Here is a 25,834-nt window from a genome sequence, read left to right as displayed (position 1 = left end):
TGTAACTAAAAGGGAAAATAAAAGTTAGTCTGTTTGAGAAAGTCGCGCGCGTTGGTTGATTTAATATCACACTCCGTGACATCGTTCATGCCCTTGCGGGAGCGGGGCATTCATAGTTAGTTTCATAAGAACAATAAGTTTTGAGTAAAATATGGTTAAAAGAAGTATTGTTTTGGAGGGTTGCAGTTTAATTTGTTGTAATTTTGGATTAAATGACATTAAAACTGGCTTGTTTTATTGTGATGTTTTAATTTGGACTCACATGAAATCAGTTCAAAAACAAATGCAACGAAGTTTTAAATCAATATGGAGTTTGAAGTCAAACTGTTGTAAGGCGTTCAATTTTCTGTATGTTAAAATAAGTTAAAAAAAAAATGAAATAATAGATAAATATACAGCCGGTAGTCGTTATGGTGTCTTCACATAAGTTCAAACTTAGAGTGGTAAAACAAAACAAAAAATAAATAAAAGTAAAGTAATACGTACAGGGGTTACTCAAAATAACTGGGACAGGTAAAATTTTCACTTTTCAAAAAATGTTCAACTCGCTGTAACTTTTCTAAAAGTGCATCAAATATTCTCAATTTTTTACTGTAAGTTCATCAACTAGTTGTGTATCAGTAGTCCAATTTTGGAGAAGATCGGACCATTGTCCACGGAGTTATAAAGATTCTAGAAAAAGGTAAAATTATCCGATAGCCAACTTTGAGCTGTTATATCTCCGGATTCAATGAACCGAATGCAATGAAATTTTGACCATTCATGACTTGTATAATGAGCTATGAAAAACCTTTGACTTAACTTAAAATTCTTTACACGGAAGAAAATTATAACGATTGGATTATTTTTCTAATAAAACACCAAATTATCCAAAACTTCAACATCGTTTCAAAATTCAAGATGCAAATTATAGTTCAATTAATTTTCCTCTAAATGACTAATATATAAATGTGTTTTGAAGGAAAGTTACAACATAGCCGCTAATAAATTGAGAAAGTAATGGGATGCATATTAGAAATTGATTAATTTACTAAAAAATCGTGAAATGAATGAAATCGTTATAACTTTTTCTCTTGTTAAAAATTTAAAGTTAAGTTAAACGTTTTTAAGAGTTCATCATATAAGTCATGAATGGTCAAAATTTCATTGCAATCAGTTCATTGAATCCGGAGATATAAAAGCTCAAAGTTGGTTATCGAATAATTATACCTTTTTCAAGAATCTTTATATCTTCGTGAAGAATAGCCCGATCTTTTCCAAATTTGAACCACTGATACACAACTAGTTGATGAACTTACAGTAAAAAATTGAGAGTATTTGATGCCCTTTTCAAAAAGTTACAGCGAGTTGAACATTTTTTGAAAAGTGAAAATTTTACCTGTCCCAGTTATTTTGAGTATCCCCTGTACATCAGTTGTCGAAGAGCAAGTGATTCTGTGTAGCGACTCTTAGGTGCCACAGAAATAAATGTGAACGAACAAAATAAAGTTCAACGAGTTATTCTTCCGTTGATTCTGTTAAACATCTATGAAAGACCTTATAGAAGTAAACAAGAAAAGAAAAAAAGTGTGATGAGTAGAATCGACGATTGAAAGTAGCGTCTTTTGAGAGGTTGGTATCATAGAAGTAAAAAAAAAGTGGCAAAAGTAAGTTGGTTTTTCACGACAACACTGTGTAGCGTCTCCTTATGAGTTAGGTCTCACAGAAGTAAAAAAAAAAACAAATAAAGAAACAATGTGGCGAAAGTGGTCTCTCACCGATGATTCTGTGTAGCGTCTCCATATGAGTTAGGTCTCACAGAAGTAGAAGAAAAAAAAAGTAAGATTCTGTGTAGCGTCTCCTTGAGAGTTAGGTCTCACAGAAGAAAAAAAAAGAGTGGCAAAAATGAAGGATTTTATCCGACAATTCTGTGTAGCGTCTCCTTATGAGTTAGGTCTCACAGAAGTGAAAACTGTGTGTGTGTGAAACTGTGAAAACAATGTGGCAGAAGTGAGTACTATTTCTCACCGATGATTCTGTGTAGCGTCTCTTTATATGTTAGGTCTCACAGAAGAAAAATATAGGCAAAGTTTAACGAAACTTTTACTATAATTCTGTACTGCGTCTCCATGAGAACTAGGTCTCACAGAAGTAAAAAAAATAAAGAAAAGAAATACAACGCAACGTGGCGAAAGGGGAGGTTTCTCACCGACAGTTCTGTGTGTAGTTTTAATATGGATTAGGTCTCACATAAGTAAAAAAAAAAAAATAAATAAATAAAAGAAGCAAAGTGTGGCGAGCCTCGTACCGATGATTCTATGCAGCGTCTCCTCGAGAGTTAGGTCTTACAGATGTACACAAGATAAGGAAAATTAAATGGAAAGAATCGATAGTATATCATCGCTGATCGTCTATAAACCACGAGTAATACATGAAAAGTTTGTCAGTGACGTGGTCGAATTACTGTTCAGATACTGTTGTTTTTATTTTTATTTACTTTTCGGCACTTGAAGCATTATCAAAATCAAATTAGCATTATATATATATATATTGAAACGAAATCAAATCATGATCCACGAAAATTTACAGTTTATATGTATTTGACACAGAATTTCTGATTTTGACACTTAATGCAAATTTGTGAAGTCTGGCAAACTTCGGCAATTGAAGCATTATCAAAATCAATTTAGCATTATATATATATTGAAACGAAATCAAATCATGATCCACGAAAAAAATATTTCTAATTTCTGGTTTTGACACTTGATGAAGATTTGCGAAGACAAACTTCAGCAATTGAAGCATGGTCAAAATCGGTTGTTGTAATGTTTGAAAGCACAAGAAAAGTGAGAAACATATAAAGATTTGTTTATATTTCAAGGAAAAAGGTATGAGCACGTGAATTGCGAGGTTAGCAGAGCACTATTGATGATTTTTTCAAATGTTGAATTTCCAATAAGCTGAGAAACCGTAAAGTTTTATCAGTGAGTCAGTGAGTTTTTAGGAATAGTTGATGAAGGTTTTCTTATATTGGTACTTGATGAAGCCTGATAAGGTTCACTTATGACTGTTGACATCAGTTGTATAGCTGAGGCATTTGTTTATATATTTTAATATTTGATGCCTAATGAATGCCATTGGAATTTGTATTCACTCTTATAGCATGACGGCAAAAAAAAGGAAGATAAGAGATAAAGGAATTTTTAGGCGATTTCCATATTTTGTTTATAGATAGGTATTGAAGGTTTCCCCTAAGGATGTAGTACCGGTAGTACCGGTACCGAAAATACCGGTATTACCGACCAATTTTTGGTACCGAAATACCGGTACTGACTGAGCCTTGGTACCGGTACTTTCGGTACCGTGAAATCTCTCCCGAAGTGCTGAAATCCGGTCATTAGTATAGCCAAAATGCAATGGAAATAAACAAAAAACATTTATTTAAAACCAAGTTATTTCACAAACAAACGTTTCATATGTGCAAAATTTCTGCAAATATTAAATGGATTCATTAGCTTAGAAAAGAACTTGTTATATTAAAGTTTCTTGTCATTTCTTTAGTTTTTAGAATCCGTTGAAAGCATCATCAAGGAAAAAAAAGTTAAATATTCTTCTGTTTTCACCGTCTAGCTATCTTTCTGAATTTGGTACATGTGAGGATGTTCCTGTTTTGATTTAAACTGACCAAGATATTTACTGCCTGTGAAACTGTGCAGAAGCTAAACAAAAGCTCCAAAAAAACAGTTTCTTACAACTCATTTATTTCTATCATTTGTATCAGATATTTTTTGTTTAATTTAGTATTTTTTGGATAGCTTTAATGGCATCCCAGAAAACCGGAATTCACAAATGCCTGGTAAATTGTAGATTTTCTGTGGAAAATAGATTATTCTTCATTTTAGTGGAAAATTTCTCAGTACCGGTATTTTACCGGTACTACCGGTACTGTCAACCCCAGTACCGAAATACCGGTACTCAGCAAAAGTGGTCGGTACTGCGACCCCTAGTTTCCCCCCTTATCGAACGCGACGATTTGAATCCGTCGCGGATGAAATCGTCGCCAGAATCGTCGCAGCCGATCAGCAGGCGGGAGTCTTACGTTTCTCCGATCTCACTAACATAAACAGCAGAAACGGTGGTGCTTGATTCGTTGCGATGATTCAGGAATGCCGAGTGGAAGTTGGCAGCGCGTTTTATTATGAAAGCAACATACTATAGCTAAGCTAAGAGAAGTGAAGTGTAAGTAAGAAGAAACAGAAGGTAATGTTTTTTACTATTTAACGCAAGATGAATATTTTTGGCTCGTGAAGTATTTTTAGTGATATCTCAAGGGTGGCATATGTAAATTGTGGGATGCAGTAAAAGTATTCCGATTTTTTGTTATTTTGATGCTTGATAGATACTTTGGCAGCCGAATAAGCTTCACCATTTACTGTTGAAGAATTCTGAGAGAAGTCTATATGAATTGAGATATAGAAGGATCTATTTTTACAAGAGTTGTATACGGAGCTAACAAGTTTTGGTCTGACTTTATATGGTGCAAATTGCGAATAAGAAAATACGGAGTCTTGTGAGGATGTTTTTTTTTAATTTTCTCAATTGACAGATTCTTTTTAACTTATTCCATAAACATATTTTAGTTATTATCGCTTGTAAAAAAGTTGATGGTATTACATATACGTTGTTTTCGGATTTTGTTTCTGTGTACTTCAAGTACACACAAAGGGGTCTTCAGTTAGGTGGTCGATAAGGCTTTGGATCGCCAATCCGGAGATGGCGGGTTCGATTCCCATTCCGGTTGGGGAAATTGTCTCGACTTCCTGGGCTAGTGTATCATTGTAGTTGCACACAATATACTAATTCATGCAATGGCAGTCAACGAAAGCTCTTCAAATAATATCTGTGGAAATACTCAAAGAACACTAGGTTGAAGAGAGGCAGGCCAAGTTACAGTGGAATCGTTGAGCCAGAAATAAGAAGAAGTACACCTAAAGATCAATAATGTGCAGAGTTTTTTTTTATTCGTACAAAATCTTATCTCCGATGGGTTTGTTTTTTTTTTGTTATTTTGGTTCTTGATAAATAACTTTGAAGTGCAGAACTCTTGTTTCGAAATCAATCATGATCAGTTGATATGATTTTAGATGTAAGATAATGTTAGTTGAGTGAATCTGAGGAATTTATTGATGATTTCTTTATTTTGACTTATGGATGGTAGGCAGTTTCTTCTCATAAGAACATTCTCTTGATATTACACACTTACAGATCCATACAAAGTTATTTCAGTTATGAAGGCATCACTGGAAATTATTATTTTAGCCTCCTGAGTGTAGTGTGGATGTAGAATAGAAATTATATAAATACCAATTAATGATATCATACGAGGATCGTTCATTAATGTTATTAGTAATGATTAATAAGGATTTGCTTAATGGGTATATAAACGAATGAAAATAGTGATATTTTGAATAAGAGTAGTTTTCAGATCGTTAAAGGTGGTTATGAAATGATTAAAAAAAAGGGATATCGGGAGTAGTTGTTTTCTAAGATTAGATATGGATTGTATTTAGGATAAACGGTTAGTTTCATCTTATTGGTAACTGGAACAAGTCAAAGTCGGAGTGTTAGGTAAGTTGGCGTTTAAGTTATTTTCCTTCTAAGCTTAAGTGTACAGTGTTTCAAATAAAGTTAAATGCAGTAATGTCTGATTTGTGTCAAATGAAGAAATGGTTTTGAAATTTTAAAGAGTACCAACAATAATCAATTATACAACTGTAATTGCCATACCAAGTATTAGTATATATACTAGTCAACATAAACAGCGATCATGGTCACAAGGAATATGTAATGAGGGGTGTGTAAGATTTTATGTTTGATAGATTTCCATGTCAAGAATATGTTAAAGAATATGAATAGTATTTCACATGTGTGAGAATGTAAAGTAACTGTATGTATGTTATATGTATCTTTGTGTGTATGAATAACATTTTGAGTCAAATTATGAACTATGTGGCGATATGAGTAAGGCTTGTGTATCATGATTTTGATTAATATTTGCTTTGGCTCATAAGCTGAGATTCAATGGGTTTAATACAAAACAGGTTATACTTGAAATTTGATTTGAACTTTGTTTACTTTAGAGGTATTTAACATTTTATGGAGTAGAATTTTTGTTAGGACAAAAGCAGCCTAAGATTGCTAAATTGTAGGTTATAAAATCCATGCGAAAATATAGCTATATTCATCTAACTATTTTAATAAAACGGATCAATGGATTCATATATTTTTTTTTTCACTTTAACATTAGTTCAGTGCTCCGACGTGTACGTGTAAAAAAAATTAGAAGTTAGGAGAGTTAGAAAACTAAAAATATGAAATTACATAGTTTTGAAGCATCCCCATATGAAACTCAAAAAAGTAGGTAAGACGATGTTTGCCAGAACAATTAGTTAAACATAAATTGCATAATTGTTAAATGTTTATAACAGTTTTCTACGTAAAAAGTACAAATTTAAACTATTATGGTATAAAAAAAGAAATTTAATTCCTCTTCTTTAGACGAATTTGGACGAAACCTTTGAGTATGTGAAAGTTTATTTCGGGTAGTAGTAAAAAAAAAAATTCCGATATAATCCACCTGTCTATATCAAAATATGAATTGTTTTAATTTTTGAAATATAATGGAGATGTTAATAAGTAATTTAGTGAATTACATTTTAAGTTGTGTGTACGCTAGAACCGACCAAGTAATATATTCATAATTATTAGTATGAGAAGTACTATCTCTTTAAGAACTCTGTAGACAAATTATGTAACATTCATTGTCACAAACTTTCTTATCCAAGGGCTACATATGTTTGAAAAAAAAAAATGATTTAGCCCTCCTTTGGCATTAGGGTCACTTTTGACCCACACCATACACTACGTCAGCGAGCTGCTGCCAACGTGATGCAAAAGGAAGGTTAAACTAAATTGAGTAAATAGATAGAATAAGGAAAATTTCAATTTATTACTAGATAGGTGTCCAGGAATGTATATTTTTTTTGTTCAGAGAGACTTTACCCAGAATTCATCCCTATTGGACGTTTATTATTAAAGAAAAATTAAATATATGATGATACATGATTAGAAACGATATAACTGAAAATGTATATGGTTGCCGACTTTTGGTCAGTCCTGAATAGAATGATCAATTGACACAGAAGGGTTTTAGGTAATAACTGTTAATTGTGTCCAAAGAACACTAAACTGAATATGTAAATTCTGTTGAGATATTATACTCAGAAAATTGGAAGTACGAGATGGTTTTTTTTAATTACTGTAGAATACCTTTTAGAATAGAAATAAATAATTGACAAAAAGTAGAATGCATCCATTTGATTCGCCAATGTTGATTCTATAAGAACTCATTTTAAATTAATTATTTGAAGCTTGAATTAATTTGATGTAGAATGTTATAAGAGTAGGTGAATACAGTCCGAGAAGGTTATTAATCAGCAAACGAAGCCCACACCCAATTATATTATTTCAAGCATTCATTTTGTGTATTTAATTCGAAGATATATTTCAAGGGCAGTTTCTTGAGATGATCTGAAATCACTTGAAATGCATTTCAAAGGAAGTTTCCGTATGTTTCTCCTAAATCAATATGGTATCACTCAAGACGACATTTGATAACAATTCCTCTACAATTCCATGTGTTTCGTCCACAGACATTTTTAACTGTTTGAACAAAATTTGATCCTTGACTCCATGAGCGAAAACATTTCTCATTTGTTTCCTTTGAAAATGCACCGAACACCCTCGACAAGCTTTTCTAATCAGCTGGAAGCAAAAAATAAGCATATAAAACCTGTTAAAATGTATCAAAATAGACCAGACCAACCGTAAGTGAAAGGCTTTATATGTATTACAGCAGTCGTATTTAGTGATCAAAGCATTAGAACCTGGTAGGGTTATAGGTGGGAAATAGCAGTATATTGATTTTTTCATCATTTTGTCACCTGGATTCTGGGCTATTTAAAGAACTATCAAATTTGTTTAATTATTGTCAATTGTCGAACAAAACTCTGTATTTTACTTTAAATAAAAAAAAAAAACAAACTAGATTAGAGAAGGAGGCGATTGTAGTGATACGGATGAGGTGTTGAAAAGTTTTGATTCAAAGTCACTTAATTTACACACTCTTATTTATCTGAGTGTACCGTAAAAAAAACTGCACAGCCCTAGCGATCACGAGCTTTGGGCTTCGGCGGAGTGAATACTACGCACACTATCAAGACGTATTCGAAAAGCTCATCCGCGCTGCGATGGCTGCTCGACCTCATTGTGGAAAGAACGAGAAAGGCGAGGATGAACGGGAAGAAGACGAATGACGATGACGATGCGAAAGTGACTGGCACTGCGGACGAGTCAGTTTATGAACGAATTTTGGAGCGAATGGACTGAAGTGTAAGAATCGGACGGAGTTATTTTAAGGGAGAGTTAGTTAGAAAAAAAATGGTATCGGTGAATAAAATTATTTTGAATGCAAGAACATTGTGAATAATGAGTGTTTTTCTCTGTTGGAAATAAATAAAATAGAAGTGTCTGAGAGATGGAAAGTTTTTGAGATTTTGTTCAGCAGTGTGGATGGGAAATAATGTAGCAGAAATGGTAAGTTTTGTTAAAAATTTCAATTTGTAGTGATTATATCAAGGCTGAATATAATACGAACGTTGTTCCGCTGTGAACCTATAGTACTGAATCTTCATTGCCGTTTAAAAAAACGTGAGAACACGACAGTCCCTACTGGGACTTGGCCTGCCTCGCTTCAACTTAGTGTTCTTTTTGAGCATTTCCACAGTTATTATTTGAAGGGCTTCCTTTGCCTGCTATTGCATGAATTTGTATATTGTGGGGCAAGTACAATGATACACTATGCCCAGGGAGTCGAGAAAATTTTCCCGACTGGAACGGGAATCGAACCCGCCGTCTCCGGATTGGCGATCCATATGTGGCTATAGCCTTAACCCAACCTACAACCTACAGTTCCTACAGGCCAACAACCTACAGTTCCCGAAACCCAAAAAAAAAAAACTCACAGAAACCAAAAATGAATGATTATGCACTGATTCAACGGCAACGACTTCCAGCGCGAAACAACGGACAATAATTGGAACTTGGAATGTATCAATTTAAACTGGCACAACTAGCCAATGAGACATGCCGTATGAAGCTTGAGATCCCACGACTGAGCGAAGTCCGTTGGTTCGACTCTCGAGAAGGAAGTGAAACGCTCATGTAGACGGGACAAAAGAGCGTGGGGCGACGAAGGCGAGAAAGCCGCAAACACCGGCGACATCCGTCTCCTCTACGATGTCTCACGTCGCCTTAGTGGGGCCAAGATGAATGCTGCGATGCCAGTGAAAGACACGTCTGGACAGTTACTGACCAACCCGGCTGACCAGTTGAAATGCTGGTTCGAGTCCTTTGGAAACCTTTTTCAAGTGTCGGCCCATCAACACCTCAGCATGATCCGCCAAAGGTTCGACGCATTACCCGAGTCAACGCCGAAGCTCCATTACTGCAGGAGATAGAAACAGCCATCTGTAGCATGCAATCGAACAGGGTTGAGATGCTCAAAACCGCGACATTTTAGGCCGACTGGATGCAAGGCGCCTTAGTAAGGTACCCAAAAAGGGTGACCTGACTGTATGCGATAACACTAGTTTACAAAATAAAACGAAAGTCGTGAACTTCGGTCAACGACCAAAATTTTTGAAGCATAATTTAGCGTTGATTTCGAAACCATGCTTCAAAAAATTTAAAGTAGAACAGTTTTTGAGTTACAGCTCAATATCGAGTTTTACAACTTTTTAAAATATGGAATTTAATAAAATTCAAATATCTTGCGTTTTGTTCAACCAATTTTAAATCTTTTTCCATAAATTAAAAGCTGAATATAATACATTTCATTTTTTTCATTTTATTTATTTATTTATTTTAAACAATTATTTCATACATTAAATACAGAGTAGAGATACACAGAATTGATTTACAGCTACGAAATGAACAACAACTTTAAAGTAACATAAACACAGTTTTTTTAGACTAAAGACGTATTCTTGGAAAAAGCGAGAAAAAACCAAGTAAGTAAAGTAATTATATTATCACAGTGGTTTGTTTAGGTGGCTAAAATGCCTTCGATCAACGGATTGACGGACAGTTGGCAGCTAAGCAGGAACTTCCCACCGATGCGGTTGACGAACTCATCCAAGGTTTCCATGTCGTGAATGTCGTGAAGCTCGTCAGTGGGATACCAAGGGTTAAGGTTAAGCATCATTTTAAGCAATTTATTTTGCTTTATCTGCAAACGCCTCCTATGTGACATCGCACAATTCATCCAAGCTGGGCAGCCATAAGTGAGAACAGCTCGGAAGACACCTTTGTACAACAAAAGCTTATTGTGAAGTTGTAGGGACGATCGACGTTTCACTAGAGGATAAAGTGAGCGGGTAAGTCTGTTGCATTTCACGAGAGACTGATTGATATGCTTATCGAACTTCAGTTTAGAATCTAAAGTCAGCCCTAGGTATTTTGCCTCGGAGGACCAAGGTACTCGATGCCCGTTCGCTCTGATCTCGGTGGCTGGAAGCAACCGAGGAGAGCGATTACGTGTGAAGTACACTGCCTGCGTCTTTGTTGCATTAATCTTTATTCTCCATTTACGGTGAAACCTTTCGATGTTGTCTTGTGCTTCTTGCAGCTTTTGCGTAATGACATGCGGGTCCCGGTGAGTCACAAAATATCCTGTATCATCCGCAAAGAATGCATACTTGACCCCGTCAACCATAATTACGTCCGCGGTGAATAGGTTATACAGTGTGGGGCTCAGAACCGACCCCTGTGGAACTCCGAATGGTATTGGATGGGGCCTAGAAAGCTCTCCGCTCACTGACACTTGAAAGTTTCTGTTTTTCAGGAAGGAGAGCACCAACCTTGCTAGATAGTTTGGGAAATTGGCTTTTACCATTTTGTAGACAACAGCATCCTGCCAAACGGTATCGTATGCTTTCTCTATGTCGAGCATAACCATACCTGTTGACATCCGATCGTTGAATCCTTTTTTTATGCTTTACTATTACTTTAGAGCTTTTAGTAGAACTTGTTACTTCAGACTCTAGTTTAATTTAAAACACTTCACTAATACTTTACTTTTGCAAAAGAAAATAAAAAATGAATAACTCTTTTAAAGAAAAACTAGAAAGGACGAGCAAATTCCTTTTAATTCTACTACTGTGCTTATCTTCGGACAGATAGGCCTATTTCGTCTGTGACTTACAGACTTCTTCAGTGTCAAGTGCTCGACTGAAGAAAACCTCGCATTCGTTGTGGTATTTATACTAGGAGTGTATGTGTAGGTACGTGTGTGGGTAAAAGTGTAGGTATAAAAATGTAGGTACAAAATTGTAGGTACATATTTGTAAAAAAGGGGGTGTATCTGCCTGTTAGAAAACAGGGTGTCAATAAGATACCTAAAGCTAGGAAAATTCCTACCGATTTGGTAGGTAGTCAATTGGTGTTTGTTGTGTTATTTTTTCTTGCCGATTTGGTAGGTAGTCAATTTGTGTTTTGTGTATTGTGTAATGTTTTGTGTGTGTTAGGTAAAAATTTAAACAGCCACGTGTACCCATTGCCCTGATCCTTGTTAAGTAGTTTTTTATTGTTTTGTTTGTAAATTTCTAAACTTTCTGCAACATCAAGTTTCCATGGGTTTGTAATGTGTCGTAAGAGTTTAATATTTGAAGTATTCATAAAATGTCCTTCATTGAAAATATGTTCAGCAACTTTAGATTTAAAATGATGAATGAGTCCCTTGTCTGTGTCTTTGTGTGCTTTTGATACTTCCGTTATGTGTTCTTTGAATCGTGTGTTGAGTGTGCGTTTTGTTTGTCCTATGTATATTTTGTCACAGTGATTACATGTTACTTTGTAAACACCAGATTTTGTTAAGTTGTCCAACGGGTCTTTCGTAGATCCTAAGAGAGTTTGAAGTTGGTTAGCTTTGCTTGTGAAAACTAATTCAAAACCAAACTTTCTGAGAATTGGTCGGAGTTTTTTGGTGTCATTGTTGTAGTTCACAGTTATCCGTTTAAGTGTAGGTTCTGTCCGTGTCAGTGTAGTCAAAGAACGTCTGTATTGTTGTTGTGTCTTTTTGTTGATGATCTGTTGTATTGTTTGTTTTGTGTAACCGTTCAACTGTGCTGTTTCAAAAATGTAATTAAGTTCTTTCGTTTTTCCTGTTTCACTAAGTGGAAGTGTCTGCATTCGGTGTATCATGTGATTGAAGGATGCAATTTTGTGTTGATGTGAGTGATTTGATGAATTTGGAATAGTGCGTTGAGTGTGTGTCGGTTTTCTGTAAATTTCGAAGGAAAGTGTTGATTCTTGTTTTACGATGAGTATGTCCAAAAATGGTAGTTGGTTGTTCTGTTCAATTTCACAAGTGAATTCGATGTTTTTGTGTGCATTATTGATATTGTTCAAGATTTCAGGTAAAAGATGTTTCTTAACAATGCTAAACACGTCGTCAACGTATCTCCACCAGACTTCAGGAAGCTGTTTGTTGTTTTCTAAGCGTTTTTCCAAATTTGCCATAAAAATTTCACTTAAAAATGGAGAAAGTGGATTGCCCATGGGGGCACCATTAAGTTGTTTGTAGGTTTCATTTCTGAACGAAAAATAATTTTCTTCCATACAAAGTTTGGTTAATTTGATGTATGTACGAACTTTCTTAATCCAATCTGAATTTGAATCTTCATATTGGTTCAGAAGCCAATCTTCTAGTAGGTTAATGGCCTCTTTAACTGGAATGCTTGGAAATAGTGATTTAACGTCGAATGAAACTAAAATTTCATCGTCGTTAACGGATAAATTCTGTACTAGTTCTGTGAATTGTTCGGAATTCTTGACAGATCTACTGTGAAATTTTTTAGGCATGTTTTGGAATTCTTGTACTAAATATTTGGCAATTTTGTGTGTAGGTGAACCAATGGCTAAAACAATCTCACGCATTTCATTTCCAGGTTTATGAACTTTGGGAAGTCCTTTTATTCTTGGCAATGAAGGGTTAGATTCTTTCAGGCTTTTAATGACGCTTCCTAAAACTGGTGTAGACTCTTTGAGAGTTTTGTCAACACGTCTTACTAATCCTGGAAGAGGATCAGTACGTTGTTTTCGGTAAGGTCCATTTTGAATCTTGTTATTCATTATTTCATCATAGTCCTCTTTGTTCATGATTACTGTTTTGTTTCCTTTGTCAGCTTTCAGATAGAAAACTGGTTTCTGGTTAAGTTCTTTGATTATTCGTTGTTCTTTCAGGTGTTCTTTGTTCAATTTGTTTTGTTGTGTGTTTTGAATAGTGTTAGCTGTTTGTGTTCTGATTTCTTGAATCTGTGGTGTCTGTAAATTGTTCGTGTTGATAGCTGTTTCAATGTCGATTATGGTTTGTGTTGAATCTGGTTTAGAGTGTACTGCGTAGTTAAGACCTTTGTTGAGAAGGGTCAACTGTTCTTCCGTAAACTGTTCGGAAGAGCGATTGACCACTAACCCAGTTAGTTCTTGTGTTGTGTTTTGTGGTTGTGTAGAAGAACATGTAAACTTCGGATTTTGCATCTTTAATGCTTTAAGTTTTTTATCTAGTAATTTCCTTTTTCTTTCTGATTCACAAAATTCTGCAACTTTTACTTTTGTTAGAAAATTAGGGAAAGATTCAGGATAATCTTTCGCTAACTTTAAATGGAGAGAATAACATTCCAAAGTTTTCATGTTGATCTTGCTGTGTAGTTTTTTGATGCTTTCTTTGATGACACACGTACCTACACATACACTCCTAGTATAAATACCACAACGAATGCGAGGTTTTCTTCAGTCGAGCACTTGACACTGAAGAAGTCTGTAAGTCACAGACGAAATAGGCCTATCTGTCCGAAGATAAGCACAGTAGTAGAATTAAAAGGAATTTGCTCGTCCTTTCTAGTTTTTCTTTAAAAGAGTTATTCATTTTTTATTTTCTTTTGCAAAAGTAAAGTATTAGTGAAGTGTTTTAAATTAAACTAGAGTCTGAAGTAACAAGTTCTACTAAAAGCTCTAAAGTAATAGTAAAGTGAAGATGGCAACCAAGCCAAAGTCAGAGCCGAATAAGTTCATCGAGTTGAAGAAGACCATCGCAGGATTACACAAGGATATCGCGTTTCTCAAGAAGTGTATAGAGTACAGGCTTACTCCCGTAAGTCACAAGGTAAAAGTTAAAACAGCCACAAACCCCAACATAGTAAAGACACTTGAACAAACACTCATCAAAGAAAGCATCAAAAAACTACACAGCAAGATCAACATGAAAACTTTGGAATGTTATTCTCTCCATTTAAAGTTAGCGAAAGATTATCCTGAATCTTTCCCTAATTTTCTAACAAAAGTAAAAGTTGCAGAATTTTGTGAATCAGAAAGAAAAAGGAAATTACTAGATAAAAAACTTAAAGCATTAAAGATGCAAAATCCGAAGTTTACATGTTCTTCTACACAACCACAAAACACAACACAAGAACTAACTGGGTTAGTGGTCAATCGCTCTTCCGAACAGTTTACGGAAGAACAGTTGACCCTTCTCAACAAAGGTCTTAACTACGCAGTACACTCTAAACCAGATTCAACACAAACCATAATCGACATTGAAACAGCTATCAACACGAACAATTTACAGACACCACAGATTCAAGAAATCAGAACACAAACAGCTAACACTATTCAAAACACACAACAAAACAAATTGAACAAAGAACACCTGAAAGAACAACGAATAATCAAAGAACTTAACCAGAAACCAGTTTTCTATCTGAAAGCTGACAAAGGAAACAAAACAGTAATCATGAACAAAGAGGACTATGATGAAATAATGAATAACAAGATTCAAAATGGACCTTACCGAAAACAACGTACTGATCCTCTTCCAGGATTAGTAAGACGTGTTGACAAAACTCTCAAAGAGTCTACACCAGTTTTAGGAAGCGTCATTAAAAGCCTGAAAGAATCTAACCCTTCATTGCCAAGAATAAAAGGACTTCCCAAAGTTCATAAACCTGGAAATGAAATGCGTGAGATTGTTTCAGCCATTGGTTCACCTACACACAAAATTGCCAAATATTTAGTACAAGAATTCCAAAACATGCCTAAAAAATTTCACAGTAGATCTGTCAAGAATTCCGAACAATTCACAGAACTAGTACAGAATTTATCCGTTAACGACGATGAAATTTTAGTTTCATTCGACGTTAAATCACTATTTCCAAGCATTCCAGTTAAAGAGGCCATTAACCTACTAGAAGATTGGCTTCTGAACCAATATGAAGATTCAAATTCAGATTGGATTAAGAAAGTTCGTACATACATCAAATTAACCAAACTTTGTATGGAAGAAAATTATTTTTCGTTCAGAAATGAAACCTACAAACAACTTAATGGTGCCCCCATGGGCAATCCACTTTCTCCATTTTTAAGTGAAATTTTTATGGCAAATTTGGAAAAACGCTTAGAAAACAACAAACAGCTTCCTGAAGTCTGGTGGAGATACGTTGACGACGTGTTTAGCATTGTTAAGAAACATCTTTTACCTGAAATCTTGAACAATATCAATAATGCACACAAAAACATCGAATTCACTTGTGAAATTGAACAGAACAACCAACTACCATTTTTGGACATACTCATCGTAAAACAAGAATCAACACTTTCCTTCGAAATTTACAGAAAACCGACACACACTCAACGCACTATTCCAAATTCATCAAATCACTCACATCAACACAAAATTGCATCCTTCAATCACATGATACACCGAATGCAGACACTTCCACTTAGTGAAACAGGAAAAACGAAAGAACTTAATTACATTTTTGAAACAGCACAGTTGAACGGTTACACAAAACAAACAATACAACAGATCATCAACAAAAAGACACAACAACAATACAGACGTTCTTTGACTACACTGACACGGACAGAACCTACACTTAAACGGATAACTGTGAACTACAACAATGACACCAAAAAACTCCGACCAATTCTCAGAAAGTTTGGTTTTGAATTAGTTTTCACAAGCAAAGCTAACCAACTTCAAACTCTCTTAGGATCTACGAAAGACCCGTTGGACAACTTAACAAAATCTGGTGTTTACAAAGTAACATGTAATCACTGTGACAAAATATACATAGGACAAACAAAACGCACACTCAACACACGATTCAAAGAACACATAACGGAAGTATCAAAAGCACACAAAGACACAGACAAGGGACTCATTCATCATTTTAAATCTAAAGTTGCTGAACATATTTTCAATGAAGGACATTTTATGAATACTTCAAATATTAAACTCTTACGACACATTACAAACCCATGGAAACTTGATGTTGCAGAAAGTTTAGAAATTTACAAACAAAACAATAAAAAACTACTTAACAAGGATCAGGGCAATGGGTACACGTGGCTGTTTAAATTTTTACCTAACACACACAAAACATTACACAATACACAAAACACAAATTGACTACCTACCAAATCGGCAAGAAAAAATAACACAACAAACACCAATTGACTACCTACCAAATCGGTAGGAATTTTCCTAGCTTTAGGTATCTTATTGACACCCTGTTTTCTAACAGGCAGATACACCCCCTTTTTTACAAATATGTACCTACAATTTTGTACCTACATTTTTATACCTACACTTTTACCCACACACGTACCTACACATACACTCCTAGTATAAATACCACAACGAATGCGAGGTTTTCTTCAGTCGAGCACTTGACACTGAAGAAGTCTGTAAGTCACAGACGAAATAGGCCTATCTGTCCGAAGATAAGCACAGTAGTAGAATTAAAAGGAATTTGCTCGTCCTTTCTAGTTTTTCTTTAAAAGAGTTATTCATTTTTTATTTTCTTTTGCAAAAGTAAAGTATTAGTGAAGTGTTTTAAATTAAACTAGAGTCTGAAGCTTTTTTTATGGTTTGGGTAATCCGAACCAACTGATGGTTAGTTGAATGTGATCTCCTGAATCCAAACTGTTCATTAGGGATGATTTCGTGATTATCAAGATGTCGGTTCATTCTTGTCAAAATAAGCCGCTCGAGAACTTTACTCATAGTACTGAGGAGACTGGCCGATAGTTTTCTGGTTTGGTGATGTCTTTGTTAGGCTTTGCGATAGCTATCACCTGAGCGTGTTTCCACTGCTGAGGGAAATAGCAATGTTTGATGCAAGCGTTATAGATTTTCGTTAAGTAAACCAATCCTTTACTAAGTATTTGCTTCAAACAGATGTTCTTGATGCCATCCACGCCGGGTGCTTTCTTCGTCACGAGCCTTCGGATGATGTCATTCACCTCTTTAGGTTTGGTGTACGTGGACCAGTCGATATTATCGTCGTGTTGTTCTGATAGGGTAGCTACAACCGCCTCTACATCATTGTTGATAGAAGGGTCACCAGGCATCAAGTTATTGTGTGCTTTAGAGAAGCTGTCCGCAAGAACACGTGCTTTCTCTGCTGGAGAAATTACCAGGCTACCGTCAAGCTCAAGTGGGGGGTTATATTTCACTTTGTTTCTTAGGTGCTTTGAAATTTTCCAAAACTTTTGTCCACCTTTAACAAGCTCCTGGACCGTATCGCTGAAGTTTTTGTACCGGACTTTTGCGAATTCTTGCTCAATCCTTGTATTCAATGACTTGACGATAAGCCCTAAATACGGATCCCTAGTTCGTTGATATTGGCGCCTCCTGGAGTTGCGAAGCCGAATAAGCGATTTTACATGATGTGGTGTAATAACTTTGTCATTGATACAGATAGTGACTTGGGGGACCGAACACTGTTCTGCCTCTAGAATAACTGCAGTAAATTTGTTGATCGCATCGCCTATGCTCTCTGGGCCGTTGATATTGTTGATTAACTCCGTCGATAGATCTAACTTGGAGTTCACTACATGCTTGAAACGTGACCAATTTGCCCTATCGTAGCAACGGATTTGTCTGCTCTGGATCGCAACGCCAGAACCGGCGGTCAGTTCGAATGTGGTTGGGAGATGATCTGAAGAGAGATCGTGGTGAACTACTGGAATTGTCATATTCAGTAGGTTATTTGATAGCACAAGATCCAGAACTGACGGTCTGCCGGGACCAATTGGAACATAAGTGGGATTCTCAGGAGCGTGGACATAGAAGTTGGAGGTCTGCAGTATTCCTGCCAGTATGTTACCGGCAGCGTTGGCTCTGTTGCAATGCCACAGGCGATGCCTGGCATTAAAATCCCCAGCGATGACAAAAGCTTCCGCACTTCGAGTGAGTGTTTTGATGTCGTGTTTGAACTTCAACAAATCTTCTTTTGATCGGCTACCGGCAAAATAAGCAGCTACTATGTTGAGGCAATTGTTCACCAAGGGAATCCGAACACCAACTGCTTCAATAATTTTAGTCTTCGCGTGCTCGAGTACTGTATATGCTATACCCCTCCGCACCAAAATTGCTACTCCACCACCGCGATCGGCTACAGAACGTGGACGATCCAGCCTAACACACGAGAAGTCTGGGATAAAGAACGACGTATTTGGCTGCAGCCAAGTCTCCGTCAAAACTACAACATCTATTTCATGCAGTTGTATAAAATTAGCTAACTCAAGAGTTTTGTTGCGAACTGACCTTCCGTTCCAGTTAAGAACTTTAATTTTTTGAAGGCTATCGAATGTACAAATACTTTGCCATCAACTCCTGGAGGGTGAAAAATTGTTCTTCCCTAGATGTGCATGCTTTGAAGCGGTTAAACATGTCTCTGGCTAGGCTGAGGAACTCAGTGAGAGTAAAGAGCTCGGTGCTGTCCTTACTGGCCGTAAGGTCGATAGTATCCGTAGGAATACCAGATGCGGTGGGGCGCGAGACAACTTCTGCAAATGATCGATTGCGAGATACCCAGTTCGAGGTGAACTTTCGAGGAGCTGGACCTCCGTTCGAGTTGGACCGAGGGACATTCTTTCCTTGACGCTTGATGAACTCCAATCGAAAAGGACATTCCTTGAAGCTAGCAGTGTGGTTTTGCCCGCAATTGGCGCATTTAATGTCCTTGTGCGCTTTTGAGGCCACACTATTCGACGATTTCTTCGCGATCGTGCAATCTGCGGCTGCATGCTGTTTGCCACATTTTACACAACGCAACTGCATGTGACAGTGGCGACTGCCGTGGCCAAAACGTTGGCAACGAAAACATTGTAGGACATCACATGCTTTGCGGGTCCAGTGCCTCCAGTTGACAACAACATTGAAGAGATACTTCACTTCCCTCAAGCTGTTGAGCTTGACTGTTCCCTTGGCAAAATGCAGTACGTAGAGAGCACTGCTGCCATCGTTTGATTTCGCCAACAGTTTGACCTCCCGGGTAGAGATGTTGTTTCTCGTCAGTTCCGCTTTGACCGTTTCGATACTGAAGACAGGGAGACCCGAAAGCACAATTTTTACGGAGGACTCGCCGCGCGTAGCATGCGTGAAGAATTCTGCATTCAACTCTTTGAGTGCTTCTTGAGAGCGAGCAAAAAGCATCCTACATTTTGTTCGGATCTGGACTACTCCTTTGAAATTACGAAGCACGAATTTCCCATCGCCGTTCAATTGGTACAGCATCTTGTTGATTTCCACAACCGACATATTGCGCACGGTGATAGGGGGGCAATGGCCAGTCGTGTTTACGTTTTCTCGATTCTCATTCGTTGTTTCGTTCTCGACGTCATCACCATCGTTCTGCTGCATAAGGAGCTCGAAATTGTTCTGCAGCGGGATCGATGAACACACCTGTTCTGAGCCTCCAGGGTTGCCCAATTGGGAAGCAGTGAAATCTGACATAGAAGCACTCCGCATACGTTTCCGTTGCTTTGTCACCGGTACTGCTATTTGGTCGGGTGTTGCAGATTGGAGAGTTGAGGTTAGATTTGCCTTTGTTTTGTTTCTATCGTAGGTACGCCGTTCCAGAATACTAGTGATCTTCCGGGCACCGGTCCGGCCACCGGGATCGGATCCGGATGGAATACCATCAACTTTAATGGTTTTCCCCATTTACGGTTGAGGGTAACCATTGGCCAAACAATGCTTTTCACAATTTTACTTCCCTAATAAAAATGTATTATATACTGCTGATAGGGTGAATGATTGTATCATTCCCTGTATGATTAAGATGATAGCCCGAAAGGGTTGTTAAGCACGTTGTATCATATTTTTCTATTAGGGTTGGATTACAAAGCGATTAGATGTTTACCATCCAACGATTCAGTTGTCAGCCAGCGCTCGATCGGGTCGGTCTGCTTTTTGCTACAGAGCAAACTTTCGTGTTATCGCTGTGGAGTCGCTAAACAATGGCCACCACACGAAAGAATACAGTCGTCGTTGACTTCAATGTGCTCCCTGTACGACCAAGTACTGGAGACATTGAGCAGTTCCTGTGCAATAAATTGGAGATTGACATGAGTAACGTCAAAAACCTCCAACTTCACCACATCCGTAATTGCATTCTCATTGAAATGCGCAATTTGGAAGCAGCGGAACATCTTGCCGCATCACACCATCTCAAGCATTCTATGCCAGCGGGAAGGAATAAATTCAACATTCCGGTTTACATGGAAGACACGGCGACCAACGTCCGCATTCACGATCTCCCGCCAGGAATACCGAACGCAATTATCGCTGATTATATGAAGCAGTATGGGAAAGTTATTTCAGTAGCTCGTGAATTATGGAAAAAATTCTTTCCGGGTATTCAAAACGGTGTTCGAGTAGTGCGGATTGAACTCGAAAAACATGTGCCATCATTTGTAAGAATTCAAGACCAGCTAACTACTGTGTCTTACCACTCTCAAATCCAGACATGCCGGCGGTGCGAAAAAAGAGCACACCCCAAGCAAAAGTGTTCTGAAGCAGCCGCAAGGGAAAAAGAAATCCAAATAACGATAGAACCTCCACTAGACTCTGAATCAACTACTGTGAACAATGTGGCTGACAACCGAATGCAGATGAGCGTAGTTGAAGTGAACAATAGCGAAGTCGAAACCGAAAGCGAACGAACCAAGAGCCATCGGCAGCAGCAGCATCAACAACAATCGAAACGAAATGCTCGCCATATGAGTCCGACGGAAACTAATGCACCAGCGCGGAAGAAAGTGGATCAAAATGTAGCACCATGTGAAACTATCGAAATTGATCAGATGGGACGAGAAAGAACTTTTTCAATTGACATTGACGCGGATTCAGGTCCAGACCCCGAGCCAGATGACATCGAAGGATGGATTGTGAAGTTTAGGAAACGCACAAAACGAGCAGACAAATTTGTTGAAAAATATTGTAAATAAACTGTTGAATTGTTACTATCTGAAATATAATTGACACGAATGCACCATTGTGGTGTAAAGTGTCGTTAATAAACCAAAAAAAAAAAAAAAAAAAAAAAAAAAATCCAACGATTGACAGTGAACTGATATAATACATTTCGATCATCTGAATGCAGGTTTTGTGTCAGATTGATAAAATTCAAGATATTGGCGAGTTTTGGAAACGATCTCCTTAAATTTTAGCAAAATTTCCAAAAATATAAGAAGAAATGTATTTTTTTCAATAAGAAAAAAAAAATAAAAATTCTTTCTCAACGTTTATTTGACATATCATATGTAGGCGAGATACTGTAAAAAATTCAGCTCAATCGGAGCATTGATTACGGAGAATGAGGTGTGTGAAGTCAGCGACTTTGCTTAAAAATAGAACAAAAATCGATTTTAAATCATCAACCTTGAAAGTCGAAAAAAATTCCGCTCTATTCTTCTACACCAAAAACGATCATCAGCTTACCGAGTTCAAAAATGCTGTAAACTAGTGTAATTGGCGGGGCATCATGTTACTGTGTATAGTTCTCAAAGTCCTCTGCAAAATGATCCTTAACCGGGTACAGGAGAAGATCGACGGAACTCTCCGACGACAGCAAGTAGGATTCCGTCCCGGACGATCCTGTGTGGGCCATTTTGTCACGCTCCGTATCATCCTTGAGCAAATCAAAGAATTCCAAGGGTCTCTCTACCTGATGTTCATTGATTACGAAAAACCTAGCGTATTAGACTTTCTTCAGAAGCTTACCGACTGTGTCTAGCTGCCTCACTGTCTGATTGGATGGTAGAAATTGTTCGGATTACAGGAAGGATGTCTGGATTACGTTTGGAAATGTTACATTTCATAATAACATGAGATAGAAGGTATTTGTCTGTAGTAGTTTGAACCTAATAGGTACTTAGCTCAGTAAAGGAACATCTATCACGCCTTTAGCCTCTTATAGACGACCAGCGAAAGAACTGCTGAGAGCAGAGATAGTTTAAGAACCCGAGTAAACCAGCACACCCTGCCACTTTGACAGCGATTCTGACTAACGTACAATACCGGTTCGGGAGCCGTCAAGCTGTGAATTCGTCGGATTTCTTCACCAAAGGCGGCCATAGTTTGCTGCAGCTGATCTACCTTCCGATGACAGCTATCCAATTCCGATGCGAACTTGGACTTCAATTCTGCACTGGGTATCATCTGTGCTACATGGATCAGCGAGGCGTGCAACACAGTCATCTGCTTCAGATGATTTCCGAGCATCTCGAGGATGTCGTAGGAACTGCAAATGAAAAAAGAAATCAATGAAACTCGGGAGCAACCATGTGCAGGATTCATACTTACTCATATCGATGGCCCTGAGGATACTTCTTCAAGCTCCGTTTGCTCCAGGCCTGCCGGTGAAACTTCATCAAACCGTATAAAATTTTCTTCCGCTCAAAAGGCAACTTGAAGCCCAACTCCTTGAGTTCGTCATCGGTCAGCGTCAGAAATCGGAGCAAATCGAAATCCTCCTTTGCAAACAGCGTCAAATGCTGGTCACTGTACATTCCGTACAAAAGAAGGCCAATCTCCTGATGGTAGCCTGGGAGGTCTTTTTCGGTCTGCCCTTGCATTATGTCTCGGTAGTGACCATAACCCAGGTACTTGTACGGAATTTCGAAGCAGTCCTTTTCACTAGGGAACATGTCGGCTATTTCGTTGTACCCTCGGAATTCGGCTTCCTGCTTCGGAGTGTAACCCCTCCGATTGACATTGTCCACCATGGCACCGGCCTTCAGCAGCATCTGGACCATTTCAATCCGCCGATTGTTCACGGCATGGAACAGTGCCGTCAGTCCTTCGTTGTCCGTCGCTTCCAACGATGTTTGGTCAATTATCAGCCGAACCACGTCCGGATGATCGTTCACTATGGCAAACATCAGAGGAGTCATCCCGTAGGCATCCTTACAATTGATTACAGCTCCAAAGTCCAGCAACAACTCCGCAACCCGCAGCACAGATTCCGGATTGCACTTGGAAGAGCAAGTTGCCATCAGGGCAGTACTCAAACCGTTTGCTTGGTTCACGTCCAGCCGTCGCACCTCCAACAGGTATTTCACTATATCGAACTGAGCTTCGTTGCAAGCCAGTAGCAGCAATGGCCAGCCCTGCCGAAGGCAGCATGTCAACAGGTAGGGATCAAGTTCCAGCACTCGCTTAACTTCTTCCAGGTTTCCTTCGGTGACTGCCTTGTACAGGAGATCGTCGTTCCTTTCCACCATTACCGGCGGTGAGTACTCCGTTCTCGTGGTATCCTTTTTAGCCTGGAAGCCATAAGATTGTATTCCTAGTGAAGGTAATTGTATTAAATTGAGGAAAACAAAAATCTCAAAATACCTCCGAATTATTGTAGCAAAAGTCATAATCAAAGTCCGAATCATTCTCCGAATCGGAGTAGAATCCTGCCGGGCGAAACATGTTTCTGCGAATTGCCAACCTTCAGAATGCACACGTTGTTCGAAATTACACCACCGAAAGACGACCACTATCTGGCATTTAAATCGGAATGATCACTGCTTGGAAATCTAGCATAAAACTAGCAAAATTGCGATTAATTTTATTGCATTTTACGCGAGAACCGGGAAAAATTGTAAACACGCATTAAAATTTTTGAACTCCTCAAAACAAAACAAAAAGTGACACTTCTTATCGAACCAGAGAGTCGGAACGGTCGGAACGCAACCTGAACAGAGTGACACGCTAAACTTTTTTTTTCACACACAGTTAAGTGGATGAACTTACACGGAACTACAAATGAACCCAAATTTAAGTTGTTTTGACGCAATCCCGGTCTTCCGTGGAATTACTCAAATTTGCGTCAAACAGCGATAGTGGCGAGTGAGTAGTTCTCGTTTGAGAGCGGCAAAAAAATTAACCCAGTGGTAAGTTATTTTCACCCAACGGAGGCCTCAAATGACGCAAATTTGGGTTAACTCAAGAAAACCCAAATTTGGCTTCTTCCACGGAAGAGCAGCGGATGCGTCGGTGCTTCTCTCTTTGTTTTCGACAACATTGCGGTGGGGCGAGGGAGAAAACAACCCAACTTTGAGTTAAATCTTTAAGCAGTTTAGCCAAATTTAAGTTTTTAAAACTTATTCTTTGGGTTATAATATTTTTCCGTGTGAATAAACGTCAGCAAGCTCTATTCATAGGGCCGATGCAAATATTTAATTTGTTTTATGTCACCCCCTTCAAAAACCCCAACATATTGAAAAGCGAAAAAAAAAACATGGCTGACCGTGACTTCATTTTCAAGAGAAAAAATGTTTTCAAGATGAAATTTTTCATTAGTTGACAATATTGTTACCCAGATTGGTGTCAAAGCGACCCAGATTGAGTAAAACGGTAAAACTGCAGGTTCTCGAGATCTAATCTGAGTAAAGGCACATTCAAGGAATCTGGTTTTTGCGGGTTACCCGGATTTTTTTGCTGTCTATTGAGTTGTCCAAAAAATGTCTCACGAAACCTAATGCAAGCCTATCCATATACATGAGAACAAAAGATGTTTACAAAGTTCTTACAGATAGATTAACACGGGAAATCTGAACACAAACCACTACCACACAGGAATTTGGATTGGTCAATGGCTAAGACCACGTGGTCCATCTCGCCACTGTTCGTTATTGCCTTCCCGCATAGAAAAATACAGTTTGCCATGCCGTCCAAACAGTAAATTCTCTCTAACTGGTAATGTTACTCTATGTCAAATAGGTCAGTTCATGTTGAAACATATGAATCTGGAGATTCCATACCGTAAATAACAATTTGAATGAACTATGTCAAACAGTAACAGTATGGCGTAGTATACAGGCAGTGTTAAATAATATGGGGATAAAAAGTCGTTTTAAATTGTAGGAATATGAGCTCACCTTATAGCATATGGTTAGCTTTCACGTTTGAGCAACACACTCACACCTGTGCATTTCACTGTACACAACATTTACCCAACAGTTTGACAAATCTGGAGCTCGATTTGAATAGGTCGTATGTGCTTTCGTCGATATAAAATTTGATCAGTTGGATTCGCTTATTGAAGCGAAAGCTGTTGAAATTAAACAAAACTCATACATACAGCCGATTCCTTACTAACCAGGCTTTCCGTTCAATCACTAAAAGTTCTCGAAAAATAATTAATATTGCTATAGTAACTAAAATAAACTGATCGATTTTTATATCGACGAAAGCACATACGACCTATTCAAATCGAGCTCTAGAAATTGTTGCGCTTTTTTGTAGTTGTGAATGACATAATTGAAAACAAATCACACTTCACTCTCGTTGAGCAGCAGCTGGCGACCAATTTGTTGGTGAATAATTTTATCAAAATCCGGCGTAATCTGCATCGAATCAGAAAGATTCTTCGTGCAATTAGAATTTTCCGGAGCG

The 25,834-nt window shown here is 37.8% G+C and overlaps 1 protein-coding gene across 1 annotated transcript; it reads right to left on the bottom strand.

Annotated features, from left to right (window-relative positions):
• Positions 1-22,240: 22,240 nt before the first annotated feature.
• LOC109422364 (ankyrin repeat, SAM and basic leucine zipper domain-containing protein 1) lies at positions 22,241-24,060 on the bottom strand. The gene is made up of 4 exons (XM_029873719.2): positions 23,998-24,060; positions 23,786-23,937; positions 22,751-23,712; positions 22,241-22,688 (listed from the first exon to the last, which is right to left on the bottom strand). The coding sequence occupies exons 2-4, from the start codon at positions 23,864-23,866 to the stop codon at positions 22,343-22,345; spliced, it is 1,389 nt and encodes a 462-aa protein (XP_029729579.2). The 5' UTR covers positions 23,867-23,937; positions 23,998-24,060; the 3' UTR covers positions 22,241-22,342.
• Between the last annotated feature and the right edge of the window lie 1,774 nt (positions 24,061-25,834).

The sequence above is a fragment of the Aedes albopictus genome, chromosome 3, assembly GCF_035046485.1.
Source record: "Aedes albopictus strain Foshan chromosome 3, AalbF5, whole genome shotgun sequence".
In the NCBI taxonomy this organism is placed as follows: domain Eukaryota; kingdom Metazoa; phylum Arthropoda; class Insecta; order Diptera; family Culicidae; genus Aedes; species Aedes albopictus.
This window is presented reverse-complemented; position numbering and strand designations above follow the sequence as displayed.

Coding starts and splice junctions, on each gene's coding strand:
- LOC109422364 (XM_029873719.2), bottom strand. CDS start 23,866: ATGTTTCGCCCGGCAGGATTCTACTCCGATTCGGAGAATGATTCGGAC. Junction 23,713..23,785: donor TTTGCTACAATAATTCGGAG/GTATTTTGAGAT, acceptor TATGGCTTCCAG/GCTAAAAAGGATACCACGAG. Junction 22,689..22,750: donor CCTCAGGGCCATCGATATGA/GTAAGTATGAAT, acceptor TTTCATTTGCAG/TTCCTACGACATCCTCGAGA.